General features: G+C 46.2%; 1 protein-coding gene across 1 annotated transcript in view; it reads right to left on the bottom strand.

Annotated features, from left to right (window-relative positions):
- Positions 1 to 17,031, bottom strand: part of AHCTF1 (AT-hook containing transcription factor 1) — a 1,022,752-nt gene that overhangs the window by 713,278 nt on the left and 292,443 nt on the right. Inside the window, exon 19 of the mRNA XM_085612122.1 lies at positions 11,111 to 11,167. Within this exon, the coding sequence (XP_085468248.1) occupies positions 11,111 to 11,167 (57 nt within the window). The remainder of the gene's footprint in view (positions 1 to 11,110; positions 11,168 to 17,031) is intronic.

The raw sequence follows: 17,031 nt of genomic DNA, 5'->3' as shown, positions 1-17,031 counted from the left end.
GTTAGTGCATGTACTGGGTGTATGTATGCATGTAAAAAAAATACACAACAAGGAAAACGTAGTGGTGGGGTGTGCCTGCATGAAAGCATGAGCTGGGTGTATGTGTTCTTGCATGAAGTTTGAAGCGTTGTGCAGTGCACACATGGTAAGTGAGTATGCTGGCAGTGTGTGTTTGTAAAAAGCACACCCTGTTTACATACTGAAACGCTTCAGTGCTGAACAGTGCGTGGAGTCTGAGTGTACGTGCTGAATTCATGTGTACATGTAAGGTTGGAGTATGGAGTTAACAATGCTGGACAGGATTTTTGCTGTGAATGTACACTTTAAGTGTGCCTGCAATGCTACATTACATAGAGGATCATGGGTTTTAGTTTGGGAAGCACAGGCCTGCCTGGGAAAGACATAAAAAGGAGAGGAATCCCCCCCCCCCCCCCCCCCCCCCAAGACCGATTTGTGTTTTACTGCATTCCTGCGAGCTGGGTGGGACACATTGGAGGGGGGAAATACTTTAGTCTGCTCTTCGATTTTGGGATAGATCACAAGGTAGATGCCTGAACACATCTCAGGGAAGGTAATGGGGCTCATAAGGGAATCATAAAGAGCAGGGCTGGGAGTTTGTGTTAAACATTTTGAAGCACATATCACTGACTGACAAAGCTGTGAACAATTGTGTTGTGGGACACACCGCTTCGGAGTATTGCCTTCTGTGACAGACAGTCTATAATGTGGAAAGAAAAAGAGAAGGGTCCACTTCGAAAGAAGCAGAACCCCAACATAAAACTTCAAAGACTCAGAGCCTAAATTACATTTAGTTATCTGGAAATGGACTATAGAAGGGGGAGGCTGAGACCCCAAAATATTTCATCCACCAAATAGCCACACAAGCTGTGTGAGAAGGAGAAGCTCTGCAAGACTTCTGCCTGTGACCAGGGCTGGGGGCAAGGGCCTGCTAGTCTCTCAGCTGGGTGAGGGTACATCACCCAGGACACCCAGATCAACTCGCCTGGAGCACCAGCGCCTGCCTGCCAAAACCGGTGTGCCCTGTGAGGAAGAGAAGAGGTTGGAGAGATCGAGGTCCAGTGGGGAACTATGCAAGAGGACTCTCCGAGTGAGGAATGAGGCTGTGCACGGACGGGGTCATTGCCCGTGTGCAGTTTCTGCAACCCCTATATTCCGGGAGAGTGCTGCCAGAGACTGATCCTGGGGTTAAGTGCAGTGCGAGTCTAGATGAACCTGTACTGCTGTGCTGCGGTGACTCCTGTATGCCACTGGTAAAGTTATTATTTCCAGAAGTGCATAGACTCAACCATCTTGGCATGGACGCCGGCACCAAGATAGTGCTGTTAAGTACTGCAGTAACCCCGTATGCCAAGAGGTGCTGCCAGTACCAACGTTACCAAGGGTTTAGGTCGTTGTCCGAAGAAGAGACTGAGGCTTTGTTCGCCAGGTTGGACCCGCACTGCGGGGGAAATGATCTGACTGACCACTGAGGACTGCAGAGGACACAGCGAACAGCAGCGCACCCTTGTTTGGCTCCAGTCAGGAGCTGAAGGAAGGATCCCCCTGACGATAGTGCTGTGGCTCCTGAATGCCTTATGCCTTTGCATGCGTACAGATAGAAATAAAATATTTATTTTTCGTATAAAAGCAAGTATTTGACTAGACATTGATTTATCATCCATACTATCTGCATTTTGGGTTGAGTCATGTTCACTGGCCTGTATCCACTTCCCATCCCCCATCTGAGGTAGCCTTGTTTGCCGGAATACAGCTACTACTGAGAGTCAAGTGCAGAAGGGATACTTAGCCCAGTCCCTCAGAATCCATAGTAGGTCGGGTTCCGGGACATCAGGGGTAAAGCCACAGTTGGGCCCAGTATACCCTGAGTGGCGCGTGGCCCTCTGAAATGGGTTCTGACATTGTTTTTTCCCACATCAATACATGGGTATCCTGCCCATTAGCTGCGGAATGAGAAATTGCTTCAAAACTCTGTGTCCCAGTTGCTTTCACCCCCACTTTATGTTATTCATGGCAAACTTTTCCTGAAACCACTTCCATGGCACTGAGAACAACAAAGTAAGGAGAAGAAGTTGCCACAGGCCTAGGCGTACAGGTTGCAGAAGTTTTTTCTACCCAATATGAATGCTCCAAGAAAAAGCTCTGTATGCACAAAGTTCCCAGTGGGATATATCTCCTCCAAATTCTACTAAAGCAGTAATCACTTTTGTTAAGCATATTTAGAATCCAGATGGAGGGTCAGACCAATGCAGGGAAAAGCAAAGGGTTATAAACTAGGAAATACATCAGGCAATGATGGCCTTATCAGTGGCTCAACCAGCATTATTACCTCCAAGGTTTGCCTTCAGCAGATGGACTGCTACCTGTAATCAACCGTATGGATGGCATTCAGCAATTTGGCTGTGACAATGGCCCATTTGTACTCCTAGTGGTGCCGCATTCAGGGAGTTCAAATACGTTTTTCTCATCATGAAGAGGGCTATGTTTTTCTCCTTGGCCTTGGGACTGAGAAAGACCTAAGTGAAGCCTTGAGAATCACAGACACACAAGCGATCACAATCTTGGCAGCAGTGTCATTGCAATGGCAAGACATCCACAATTTCTCCTTCTCCTCAAGGCTAAGCATAAACATACACCCCTGCCAAAGGAACCAGAAAAACTAAGACTGCATGATACCAGCTTGCTCTGCTAAAGAAAGTGACACTGTTCTATGCAGACCCATGCAGTACAAACTTTCATACATATGTATGTGGATGGTGGGAACATCTGCTCCATGACCTCTCAGGCTGAACATATGTACTCCAAAAGGGTATTCTGCACACTAAAGAAATAGAACCACAACACCCTGAAAACGGATGACTACACTGGTTTGTCTTCCTGACTCACCATTTTCTAACTCAGCTGCATCACATACAAAGTCATCATCACTAGGCCCCCTCTAGCATGCTCCCCACCTCTGGTGAATCTGTGCACACCCACAGCTAAGACACCATCACACAGGAGGTAAAGAAGTGAAAATAAGAATAAAAAAGCACACGCCTTTTCAATCTATGAACAATATTCCTCTATCCATTGGGCCTCCCTAGACCTTCCTCAATTTAAGAAAGAGTTACAGATGCATCTTTAGAGAACCCTACGTGACAGCGCAATAACAGTTCACTACTGCTGTCAGAACCAAACTAACACTTCAATAACTAGCTGAATGCATCTTTGCCTTTGAATTTGGCCATCACTCTGCTGCCTTCTAACTAGGTGTGCATTATACAAACCCTACCTGCATAAAACAGTGTATCCAACCCCCTTACTTTTGCCTGCACTGACCATGCTAGCATTCAATTTAACATCTTAGTTCCTGGCTGACTCAGCTCTATCTAACTCCACTCTGCCTACTCTAGCTAGAGTATGTGCCCAAGTTACTCTCGATGCTTTTTTCTGCACGCTTGCTTCCTCAAAGTTCTTAAAAATACTTCCATTGTTGACACTGTCCCTAACTTCGGTTATTGAGTCTCCCAGGTGGTTCACTATCTGGCTCCTGTTAAACTGCTGTCCTCAGCATACTTCTCCAATGGCACCTTCATACTCCAGGGACGCAAAGTTGTCTTCTTGGGGACTTTAAACCCCACATCACCGTGCACCAAGAGGTGGACTCTCACAGCGCTACATAGCCTGGCCCTGAAACCTACAGCGCAGGACCCAAAGCCCCACATCACTGTGTGCCAGGAGGCTCCTGAGGCACCAGGGGGGGGGCGGACTCTCACAGCGCTACATAGCACGGCCCTGAAACTCAAAGCACAGGACGCACCTGGGCCAAGACCGGGCCTGTCTTCGCCCGTCATCATCTGGAGAAGGCTGTGCTGGGCCGCCCAATTTCAATTTCCTGCATAAGGTACTGAGCACTCTATTTTCTTTACTTTTCTTCGGTTTCTGTGGCCAGAGTTTTTTCCAAATCATATAATTACCTGGTCTATTCCAGTCTGTACACCATGGGGAAGTGTAGGGTTACCCACCAAAACCCACGCTGGGCACCACTCTAGACAGCTTCTTACAGCGAGCCCTGGGGGTCATCAACAGGGAAAATGAACTTGCTGAACAGCATCTGTTCCTGTCACCCACACCTAAACTGGACCCTGAGTTACCACAAGTCCATCCTGTTTCTTATAGGCATGCCCTCCTCACCAACTCACCCATGAGTCTGACGCCTCTGCAACCCCTATTAGTGCAATCAATCCTGACTTCATGGTGATACCAAGCCTGGCGAACATCTTGAGAGGATTCAACCCCCTGCTAGCCTACTCAACACAGGGAAGACAAAAAGCCTAGAGGGTAAGAGGACAAGAGTGGAAAGGGAGGACAAAATCCAAAAGAGCATAGTCTTTGCCCTGGACCCTCAACGGCTCCACTCAGCCCAGGAATGCCTCCAATCCCAGACCCCGGCTGCCAATCAACCAGCAAAGCTATCCGATATACTGGAGGAATTATTCAGGAAAGGTGTGTCCTTACTCACATGCGTAGTATGACTAAGCCTGGCTCGACTTGAGAAGGTGAAGGATGCACTGATTAAGCAGAGGGATGCCTTATTAGAACAATGCCCCGCAGGGCCACTTTTTACTGGCCAAACAGGTCGGGCTATCAAAGTTGCTCCATCCCTGCAGTTCCCTGCCCCAGTGGATCCAGCAAACACTACTGGGAAAATAAGTCTGCCCCAGCCAGGGTGGGGCTGGTACCGCGCCCGAGCTGGCCCTACAGGTCACTCTCTGCAGATGGTAATGAGACATGCACACAACATTGTAGGTCCTGCGGCCCACGAAATTACAGAGCTGGGCATATCTTGCCAGCTTCCCACTCCAAGGCTCCTTTGTTGCACTTACCACCTCATGTGACTCCCTTTGTCGTCATTTTGAAAAACATTACCCCGCTAAGATGTCACTCAAGCAAAGTCTATGACCAATTGATCAATAAAGTGAAAGTGGTGCACTGGACCAATGGCAGACTGGGAGGGCCACAGTTACTGCACAGTCCGATTAATTTCGCTCCCAGAGTCACTTGGGTGGGCAACACTCCAAAGCCAGATGAAACGGACTGTATTATTATAATTTTAAAGATCGAAGTTTGGCTAAAGACACTGACTCAGTTACAGTTTGCTGGTCCTTCCTCGTCAGCCACTGATGCACTCCAGCTTGGTTATTTTTTATAAAACTCATGCCAATCTGTCTGGCCCATTGCTGCCCATATTTCCCATCCCCACCTGCAACAGATTTGTGCAAATTAAGCAGCTGGATCAAATGGATTGACTCTCTGATGAAAGATCCCTACTGACTCATGCACCTTGCAGGAGGGGAGCAGGCCGCCAAGGCCAGATACAGCTTCGACGCTTTTGTCAGGTGCCAGTGACTGTCCTATCCCTGCCCAGACCCAGGAAGCAGCAAAACTCAACCTTGACTGATAGCTTCATGGAATGTGGCAGGTCTGGTAAGAACATGGGGGAGCCATGATTGGCATAAGTTTGTTGAAAGCTTTGCTGTTATCTGCCTACAAGAGTCATGGCGCCCCAAAACTGTATTTATGGAGGGGCATGCTACCTGTTTCACACCACCCTCTCCAAGCACTACAGGCAGGGCCATGGATGGCCAGATCACCTTTATTTCTCTGACATTCCCTGCCTGGGTCATATGATCAAACTGTGGCTCTGCGTTTTTTCAGCTTATTTTGTTGCAGTGCCCAACAACCCGATTGCTACTAATTAATGCGAACAATAACGTCTTTCACACCACCAGGGTGGACTTGGCTAGCTCACTGCTCAAGGACATTGACAATTGGATGGGAAATATTCAAGGGAGCCATGTGGTGATGCTCTTAGGGGATTTTGGCCTGAGACCCTACAGATTTTCCCCAGTTAATGCTGCTGGATGACGCTGGGGACCCTATCACTCATTTTGCTCACTGTCCACTTGGGGATGAATTTAACTTTGCCCTGGCAAAATACAATCTAATCTTTTCTTTTGATTCCCTAACCTCTGCACCGGTCACCATGTCTACTTTTGTTTGGGAGGGGTACTTCTAGCCACACTGATTTCATTCTCTTCTCACAGACGCTGAGGGAGTGGGTGCTAGGTTTATAATCTTACTGATTAGCTCCTTAGTGATCATAGGCTCTTGGCTCTCAATTGATGCCTCTTTTTTTCTGCCAAGACGCCCATTGAGAGAAAAACCTTAACTTCCTCGATCAGTAGCACGGCCCATAATCTGCTCCTGGTCCCAAATAAATTAGATAATAGGAAGCCCGCCAAGTGGTTTGATGCTTACTGAATTAAGGCCCACAACCAGCTACTGACTGCAACTCAAGATAACCCCCATATATCAGGAAATGGTGTGCACCTGCAGGGCCCTGTACAGAAACACCCTTAGAGTCAGGAAGACCACCATTAGAAAGGAAGCTTACTCTTCTTTATTACAGGCCAGTGAGCCACGACATAGTAAAGCCTTCTGGCCAACAGTCAATCGTAACTACCTTGAGTACACCACAAATTCGAGAATCAACACTGTGATCCCTCCTGAAATTTGGATCACCCATTTTACAAACCCTTACACCAAACCCGATGCTGGGGATACTCACTCCAAAAGCATGGCCTCTACAAGTGTGCCCCAGTTGCTGCATGGCTCTCCTATGCCCCACCGGCCTCTGGTCTCATCATATATTGCTCGGGAGATCGAGCTGAATGAGCTTCTGTTGGCTGTGGTTAGTTGCCTGGCGGGGAGAGCCCCTTGCACAGACGGGACTCCTTCGGACTTGTTTACGACCAACACCTCACTGTAGGCCCCACTCCTGACTAATGTTCTCATTATTACCTAGTCACAGGCCCACTGCGGTCTTGATCTCATGCCATTATTGTCCCAATTTTAAAAAAGGGTTATAGAGGAGATCCACAATATTATCGTCCAATCTCTCTGATTAATTCAACAGCCAATTTAGGAATTCCTTTTGATAATCATTTTACATGGGGCCCACTGAAGACCTATAGAGCTACCGCTTCTCTAAAGCTGTGGAGGCAGTCCTTCACTTTGCCCACAGATTAGGTAAAAAGACCAGTAGGGAACTCACAGCCATCTATTAAGCCAAGTGCTGTGCAGTCGCCTCTTACAAGGCAGGGGTATGGGGAATTGGTGATCAGGGTGGGCTGGAAAGAATCAAGAATGATTTATTAAAAGGCTACTAGCTGTGCCTATAAGCACCAGCTCCTTCATATGCCATTCTGAGGTTGGGATAGGGTTCATCTTATAAAAATGCAACCCCTCCTTCTGGGGCTCAGGATTTGGACAAGGATTCAAACTTCCTTCAATCAGTCTGTGCTTACTTATTGCCTGAATCCTGATTGATACTTAAATATCTCTTGGATAAAGCATATGCATAACACTGTCTTGATGACAGAATGCAGAGGGAGGCAACAAGCCAACTGTTCCACCATACATTAGGGTCTGAATTAATAACCGTACTCAACCATATTCATCATGGGTGAGCAGTTCGTATCACAGATTTTTGCTAGTTAGACTGAGACCAAGCACAGTGCACTTCTTAGCTGCCTTCCCCTTCCAGGGCTCTTATTCTACAAATTTACCGGTCAGCGTCTGGGAAAATTGTTCTGCACTAACACAATACACTTAATGATTTTCTGCAAATTTTATTTGACATTGAGAAAACGCTTTATCTTACCCTTTTTAAAACAGGGCAACATATGCTCCATTAGAACTGCTATTACTTATCTGCAAACATTGGCAACTGTGAAGATATGATTTTTAACTGCTGTTTATATTAAAACGTGCCATCAAACAGAGGGCTCCTGTAAACATGTAATATATATTTTACCCTTTTCTTTTGGACTTTTCTGCTTGTTTTTATGGTTTTCTATGACCTTTTAATGATCAAACCTTTAGGTCAATGAGGAATACTGATTGATTGTTGTATGTATTGATGTTCTATATACTTTTATGGTCTAGCTGTACCAAAAAAAGTTATTTTGACTGACTGAACTGGCTACTGGCAGGCATCACTGCAAGGCGCTTGGAAAAGAACAGGCTACTAATTATTGTAGATTGTTTTAAAGACTGCAATCTTATTTTTCTCTAAGCTCACAAGAAAGCCTTCAATCTGACCATGTTTGTTATGTTACTTTCATCTCTAATCCGAACACATTTTTCAGGAGATTTTGTTTTTTACAGTTACGTCTCTCATTAATCCTCCTTGCCCACAATCCACTCCAGAGGAACAACAAACCTTCCAACATTTTCTCATTAAAAATAAATTAAGACCATCTGCTCCACATTTCTTCAGGTCCGTCTTTCTTCTTTGAGTCCCACTAATGCTATATAAGATTATTTTCTGCTTATGCCAGGTCGGACAAAGGATCTTTCTCTTATGAGGATAAAATCAAATTCTCAATTGTACTAGTGACCAGCAAACTTTACAGTCCTTGCTCGATTTCCCAGGAGCTCCGATATCTATGAAATGCCCCTACTGCCCCCGTTATCATGGCCACTTGCAAGCTTTAGTCATTCCACTCATTACAAACCTATGGCTGATCATTTATAGCCTGGCAACCCACTTCTTAGGTACCCCATGTCTCAAATATCACTCCACTTTCAGATTTCAAGTTGTCAATTCTCCATTCTTCTAGACCCCCACTGAGGCTGGCTTCCTAACTTTGTATTCTACTTAATCTGCTCTGCTAGCCATCTCGGATGAATTCAGAAGGACTGTGGATTGGGGTGTATCCCTTCAAACCTATCCATGGCTTTCAATACTGTTTGATTCTATCCTGCTAAATCACATCACTGGATGTCGTATTGAGGCCCATCTTTCCAAGCATTTCATTCTAGGTGCTTGCACAGGATTAAACCTCTGCCTTACCACTGTTCTTTAAAGCGTCTCAATCGTGAAATCTCTCAGGGATCCTCCAGGAGTCCCGCCCCAAGTCTGTGTGCAGCTTCAATGGAACATCTTAACCTATCCCATAGCCCTTCTTTTATGACTTGCATGAAAGATACTCAGACTGTCATCAGATGACACTCAAAGGCAGGCCCAATCTAACTTCCTCACCTGCTTTACTGAGCTTAACACTTGGATAGGGGCCAATGGCCTCAAAACTGAGGCTTGACTTGCCGGAGGTGCCCCCTGATTTGGACCTCACTCTGGTGGCCCTCAGAGTTAGAACACCCACTATAGCTTTGCATGACTTACTTACAACAGCTATTTCTTCCTTACTCTTCTGCCTTCCATCTATGACCTGCTCCGCTTAATCTTGTTTGCCTTTCTAAGACATGTGTTGGTGGACCATTTTCTCTTCATCTTAAGCATTTTAAGTCCAACCACCTGCTTTTAATAAAGCAATTAAATTATGACTGTTCAACCTTTTCATTTAGGCATCTATGTATGCTCATAGAGGAAATTATGAGCTTTGTAAAAATCGATCACAATCAAGTTTGGTCCACTTTGCGCTTCCAAAGACGAAGTAGATGAATACTGGAAAGACCAGGGAGGGGCAGCTAAGTCAATTAAGCCAGGAATGGAATCCTGACAATGGTTGAGGAAAAAGAGTATGTAATTGCTGCTGTGCGACTAACCACCTTTGTACACCTAATTATCTCCTCAACATACCCTCTTGAACATTGTGGAGTACATCAATTTTATTGCATGCTATTTGTTTGTAACAGTGCTTGGAATTTCTTAGTTATACGCTTCCACAAAATAAAGTTAATGGAGCCTCTGGTCTTTGGGAATTATGCATATTTGAAAAACCTGCCAAGACTGGTTGGAGAGGCAATCCTAAGAGGGGCTAAGCGACATTAGTTGCCTTTCAGCTCCCATTTAAACGTACATTGCTGATACAAATCAGTGAAGCCACCTTTGCTGTCAGCATATTTACTCTGCATGAGGGTGACGACTTCATGTAAGAAGGGTTGATTTAATTTAGGTTAGAGAAAGGGTTGTGAATCCTGCAGATATGGAATTTATATTACAACAGATGGACAGAATTTCAGTTCAACTGGTTTTAAACAGGGGGATAAAGGCTGACATTTTGACTGTGGTTATCAGGTTGTCCCTTTTTGAAGAAATGATACAAAAAATGTCTACAGATGGACTCCCTGTCAAGAACCTTAAATGGTAGCACTGTGATCATTTAGCAGAGTAAAGCGGTTATTCTCTGGAGGTCAGGGAGTGATTTACGATTAGTGTTAGGCTATATTTATTAAGGCTTTTGTCTAAACCCAGAATTGAAGTTTGCATGTGCAATAAGAGAAACAATCGCTGATCAGTATTTAAGCATTTCTCTGATCTGGATCATATAGACAGGGGAGTGGGGAGGAGAAATGGAGGGTAGGGTAAAATCCACAAAACATGCAGAATTGGACAGTTTGCTAGCTTTCATATACAAAATGGAGGGCTGCGCATTAGTGCCTTCGGCCAGAGTCACTTACGATAAATGTTAAGGGGGATCGTCCCATTTGTCAGTCCCAGCATTAAATAGCTGTGAAACCATTTTCTCTCTCTCTTAGTGGATAACGAAAGCCAGATTGTGGCTTTAAGTTCATCAAGTTAGGGAGAGATTATAGAACTGGAGAACTACAACTGCAAGAGCTGCAGTGCATAAATCCAGTTCGGCACAGAAGAAAGCCAGGCTCAAGAAGTGTGAAAGAGTCAAAGCAAAAGTGACACTCTTCCATTTCAAAACTGTCTTGGGGAGTGAGAGACCATGAGATCGAGTGAGAGAGTAGGAGACATGCGATGGGGAGCATAAAGTAAGAGGTGCAATAGGAAAGTTGGGGAGAGAAGGGGTAAGCGCCCGAGAGGAGGCAGAGGGAGAAAGGGGTATAGAGAGAGGGACGGTATGTGAAAGGCCAGAGGCATCAAAAGAGGGAACGGGAAGTACATAGTAAAAGTGCATTAAGCATAAGGAATATATGACCAGGAGAATGTACATCTCTGCATGTTGAAAGTAATAATGTACAATAATATGAGATCATTTTTTTTGTTTGTTTTTTTAAAATCAAACGTTGCAGCATGGATCAACCATCAGAAATGAAGTCAGTGAAAGGATACAATAGCATGTTTCATGGTTTCGTCCACGTTTTCCAGCAAATATATATCAAGAAAAGCCTATAAAAGAAAAAAAAAAAAGGAATCATTTCACAATATAAGGATCAAAGAACACGTAATGCTAAAGTATGGTGCATTCACAAGTAAAAGAGACTCACCTTTGGTAAGGAATATGCTACTTACCAGTATGCATCTGTTCTTGGCATGTAGAGCTGCAGATCTAAACACTGTGCATAGATCGCCATCAACGGAGAGTTCCAGCAGTGTGGTGTACCATGGTTGTCTGGCCCAAGTTGGAGTAACTAGGATGAGCGTTAAGGAGTGTTGCTGTAGTTTGCGCACCACTAGCGGAATGAGTGGGAGAGGCAGAAAAGCATACGCAAATCTGCCTGACCAGTTCATCCATATCACATTGCCTTTGGACGATGGGTGAGGATACCTGGCGGCGAAGTTTGGGCATTTGGCGTTTTCTTGGGTGGCGAAGAGGTCTATCTATGGTTGCCCCCACATCTGAAAAAACAGTTGAACTTGTGGATGAAGTTCCCACTCGTGGACTTGTTGTGTTTAACGGCTAAAGAGATCTGCTATTGTGTTTTGGACTCCTGGGACATGTTGGGCAAGGAGAACATTTTCCTGAGGTATAACCCACGTCCATATGCTCTGTGCGAGCTGAGAGAGCTGCAGAAAGTGTGTCCCGCCTTGTTTTTGGATATAATACATGGCTGTCATGTTGTTGGTGCGGACTAAGACAGTCTTACCTGATATTTGCTTTTTAAATGCTTTTAAGGCTAGGACCATGGCTAGTAACTCCAGGTGGTTGACGTGGAGTAACTTTTGTTAAGGTGTCCACCTTCCCTGCATGGTGTGATGTAGTAGGTGAGCTCCCCAGCTGGAGAGCGGTGCGTCCGCTGTCATGACTATTTGAGGAACTGGCTCGAGGAATGGTCACCCTTTGGAAAGGTTCTTGGTGTTCCACCACTGCAGAGAGCGATGGGTACGACCGTCTACCAACACCAGATCTGTTAGCTGACCATGAGCCTGGTTGCATTGGCGTGCTAAGCACTCTTGGAGAGGACGCATCTGGAGTCTTGCATGAGGCACTATGAATGTGCAAGAGGCCATCATCCCTATGAGTTGCATGAACACTCTAGCTGGAAGAGTGTTGCGGTTGGAATCTGGTGAGAAGAGCTTGCATGCTCGCTATCCTGGCGGGACTGGGATAGGCGAGCGCTCTTGAGATGTCTATTGTGGCACCGAGGTATTGTGGTGTGTGGGACAGTTGCAGCTGGGACTTGGCGTGATTTATTGTGAACCCCAGGTCGTTAAGTTGTTGAATAGAAGCATGAGTGTGTTGTACACACTGATTGTATGAGCTGGCTTTTATGAGCCAGTCGTCTAGATATGGGAAGACATGGATGTGTTGACTTAGGAGTGCTGCCACTACTGCTAGGCACTTGGTAAACACTCTTGGTGCTGTGGTGACTCCAAATGGGAGTACTTTGAATTGATAGTGCTGACCATCCACTACGAATCTGAGATATTTTCTGTGAGCGCTGTGAATGGGACTGTGGAAATAGGCGTCCTTGAGGTCTAGAGTAGCAAGGAAGTCGCACTGGGAAAGCAGAGGAAGGACCTGCTGAAGAGTGACCATGTGGAAGTGGTCTGAGTGTATGTATAGGTTTAGGGGTCTGAGGTCTAAAATAGGCCTTAGAGATCCGTCCTTTGGTATGAGAAAATAGAGGGAGTAAACTCCCTTGTTTCGTTGGTGCAGGGGAACTGGTTCTATTGCACTTTTTTGTAGGAAGGAGATTACCTCCTGCTTGAATAGTAAAAGATGTTCTTGTGACATTGGACGGTGTTTGGGTGGTATGGGTGGGGGGGTAGATGTTAGTTCGAGACAGTAGCCTGATTGAATTATTTGGTGGACCCACCTGTCTGAAGTGATGTTTGCCCAGGCAGGGAGAAATTGGTGGAGTCTTCTCCCGACTGGAGTGGAATGGTCGGGGGGAAGTGGAGGGAAGTCATGGGGTGGGGGTGGGGGTGGAGGCAGAGCGGGAGTTGTTGTTTCTGCCTCTGCCTTTGCTGTTGTTCCCCTTGTAGCCAACCCTTTGGTAACCTCTAGAAAGGTGGATTGGGCGGGAGCTTTGTAAGAGGTGGAGGGGCTATCAGAGGAGTAGCCTCGATGGGTGCTTCTGACAGATGAGCGACGAAAGGACCGTCTGGGAGCTTGCGATTGCAAGTTTCCCATAGATTTGGCGGTGTCTGTATCCTTTTTCATTTTCTCAAGGGATACGTCTACATTGGGGCCAAATAGGTGTTGCTCATCAAAAGTCTGATTGAGTATAGAACTCTGGACCTCCAGTTTAAAACCTGATATGCGTAACCAGGCATGCCTGCGCAAAAGAACACTGGTGTGTATTGCCCTTGAGGCTATATCTGCTACATCTAGGGCACACCGGATGGAGGTATTAGTGATGGTTTTACCCTCCTGGATGAGTTCACTGGCCCTGTTTTTATATTTGTCAGGGAGGTGCTGCATTATGAACTCAAGCTCATCATAATGTGCCCTGTCATACCTAGCTAGCAGCGCTTGGGTATTAGCAATGCGCCAAATGTGTGCTGCCTGTGACGCTGTGCGTTTGCCAGAGGCGTCTAGGAGTTTTGATTCCTTGTCTGGTAGTGGTGCGTCACCTGATGTTTGGGAATTTGCTCTCTTCCTTGCATTAGAGACTACTAGGCAGTCTAGTGGTGCGGGGCTTTTAATGTATACTGGGTCAGTAGGAGCAGCTTTATACTTCTTTTCTATTCTCGGGTTGATGACTCAAGCTCTAACTGGGTCTTTAAAGAACTCTGGTGCGTGCTTAATGACCCCTTTAAGCATGGGCAGCGTTGAGGTGGACCTTTGTGTGGTATCAAAGGTGTCCATAATAAAATCCTCCTCTACTGGATCTGTATGCAGGGCAACCCCGTGGTATTGGGCAGCTCTGTGAAGGAGCTGGTTGAATTAGATATTGTCCTCTGGAGGGAAAGGCCTGGAGGGATAAATATCATCCTGTGGGGTGTAAGGGACATCTGGGACACTGTAATCATCCCAGGGGTCAGGGGAGCCGGTAGGGTCCCCAAGAGGTTGATCGTCCGCACCTCCCCCTGCATCATCTGAGGTGTTATCATCATCATCTATTGGGGTAGGTGATGGTGTGGGAGAGCGGTGTGGTGGGGGAGGAAGAGGAGAAGGGATCCTTAATGGAGTTAGCAAAGTCTCTCCTTTTTGGTGGCGGTGCGGGCACAGGCGTTTCCAGGGGTCTTTTCATGATGCTAAGCATTAAATGAACAGTCTTAGGATCCTTCATTAGAGTCTTTTGGGTAGGATCTGGACGAAACAGTTCATCTGTGGGAGACAGATCCTTCGGAGTCGAGGACTTCGGTGCCGTAAGTTTTTTCGGCGTCGACTCGGTAGCGGTTCTAGGCTTGGAACCGTGTAGTTTTGAAGTGTCTTTATCAGTTGGAACCGGTTGCTGTTTTTTCAGTTTCGAGGTCTTTGGCGTGGAAGAATCCGGGCCTTTTGGTGGGCGTTTTTTAGTCGGCTCCGAGGGTGTTGTCGGTGCCGAGGAACTGGTGCTAGCCTTCGACACCGAGTGCTTTGATGTGAAAGCAGTGGTCGGCGTGGTTGAGGACGAGGACACCTTCTTCTTCGGTGCCTGAGTTTGTTTTTTAGTACCGAGGGTAGGCGGACTCGAGCCAGAGTCGCCTAAAGGCTAAATAGGTTTCTTTACCGGGCCCGAAGATGGGGCATGGGAAGCAGTGTCTCGGTGTGCACCTGAGCCCAAAGGTGGAGGTGGTACCGAAGCCTTTTTTGACAGTGTCGAGGGGGGGTGTGGGTCGCGGTCGACTCCTGTACACACGGCCCTTTGAGCTGGAGTGATGTCTTCGACGTCGGAGTCATCTGCTTCGGAGGCGCCGATGATGGCTTCCTCGACCCAACCCTGCTCCGGAACATCGACGCCCTCTTGAAAGATGTCGTTGGGGATCGAAGATGACGAGCGCACCATTGTTCTTCAAGCTCGTCGGTCCAGGATGGTCTTTTTGGAGCGGAAGGAGGTGCAAGCTGTACAGTCTCTGGCCTCGTGCTCCGGTGAGTGGCAGAGGTTGCACACTTCATGTAGGTCGGTGTGGGAAAACTTCGACCCACATCGAGAACACTTTTTGAATGGCGTCCTTTCGATGAGCCGGAGATGAGGCCCAGGTAGGCCCGAAGGCATTCGTCAACGACCGGAATCGAAGACTTCGAAGTTGAAGGGTCGCGTGTGATTGGAAAACGTGATCGAAACAATAGCGTAGAGAAGGGAAGGATTGTGCGAAGAGAAAACCGTTAAAGGTTCCGAACTGGAATGCGAGAACACATCCGAGCCCGATGGCGGAAAAAAACAATCTGAGGATGGAGCCGATGCTCATGCGCACTATGATTCAAAGGAGGAGTCACATACCTCGTGACTTCCAAAGACTTACCAAGAGGAAAACAAGTGCAAACATCCGGGCCCAACACCAGATGGCGATCTATGCACAGTGTGTAATCTGCAGCTCATATGCCTCGAACAGATATTTTGGATACACAAACTTCCTGCAGATTCCTCACAATAAAATGAATCCCCTTGGATTCAGACTGGTCTGATAAAGATTTTTGTAGCAGAAGCTCTACAGCATTGAAAGGTGGTGTCACACTGCTGCAGCTACGACTGCCCGCTGGATATCACCAACACCATCCTGCTCGGACATCAGTGTCTGATACTTATTTCACAATCTCATTTGCATACAGTTGTATCTTATAAATGACACCGACTCATCCGGGCACGTGGGAGGGTGGTGAGCAATCTGCAGGAAGATTATGCATCCACCAGTGTAGGACACATGAGGGAACTTACATGCACATGTGGTGGGAAAGGAAAGAGATACAAACATTCTGGCAAGTAGTGGTACATAAACTAGGGAATTTGACTGGAGTGACTTATCTGCTCAGTTAAGTTTCCTTGGCCTGTTGCCAGTTAAAAAACAAATGCAGGTTACCAATAAAAGTAGTTGAACTGGGATTGACTATGGCCAAACGAAACACCCATGAAGTGGAAAAGGAAGAAAAGGGTCAGGTTATAAAACAAGAGAAGCAAATATGATTAAGTGGTTAACCACAGAATGTGGAGTGCAAAAAAGGCTGCAATACTACAGTGAGGGATCCATAAGTAGTACGAAGAGGGAGTTGGTGCTAACAAACCTGGAACAACAGAGTTGCCATGACTCAGACACAAACTAAACATAAGGAGTCCGGAAAACTTTCACTACTTATTAATGAGAAATGATGAAGGCAATTAATGTGAGAACTTAAAATCACAATTTATTGAGAGGAGATTAATGCATTGGAGCTCCTTATGGAGAGAGGATAATAGTTGATTTATGTTGCATTACTTAAATAAAAGTAATTAAATATTGTGTATGTCCCCGGAAAATTGTTACCACAGTTAAGCAATTTTTACTTATGACGGAGTCATCTTCCTGCAGATTTCACACCTTAGCAATGAGATGGTAAGCAATAACCTTCGGATGGCAGGAATAAGTAGTCCAGTTTTATCAAGGAAGTCATGCAGCGCAACACAGGGAAAATGTGTGCTTGAGCAATGAGGCGGCAGTAAAATAAACTTATGCAGAGATAACCGTGTGTCCACCCTGCAGATGACAGCCACCAGACCCTCTGTTAAGAGCCATGGATGCAGACATGGCTTTAGGGAAGCAGTGGCATTAAAAGGAGTAGGCAGGTCCTCAGAGACTCTTCTTTGTCAAGGAATATCAGATCTTAATACCTAATATGACCCAAATACAAAATTGTGCATTTGCGGACTGTGATATGGGCAGTATGACGGCCGGGCCACCCGAGAGGT

This window comes from Triturus cristatus, chromosome 6, assembly GCF_964204655.1.
Source record: "Triturus cristatus chromosome 6, aTriCri1.1, whole genome shotgun sequence".
NCBI lineage: Eukaryota > Metazoa > Chordata > Amphibia > Caudata > Salamandridae > Triturus > Triturus cristatus.
This window is presented reverse-complemented; position numbering and strand designations above follow the sequence as displayed.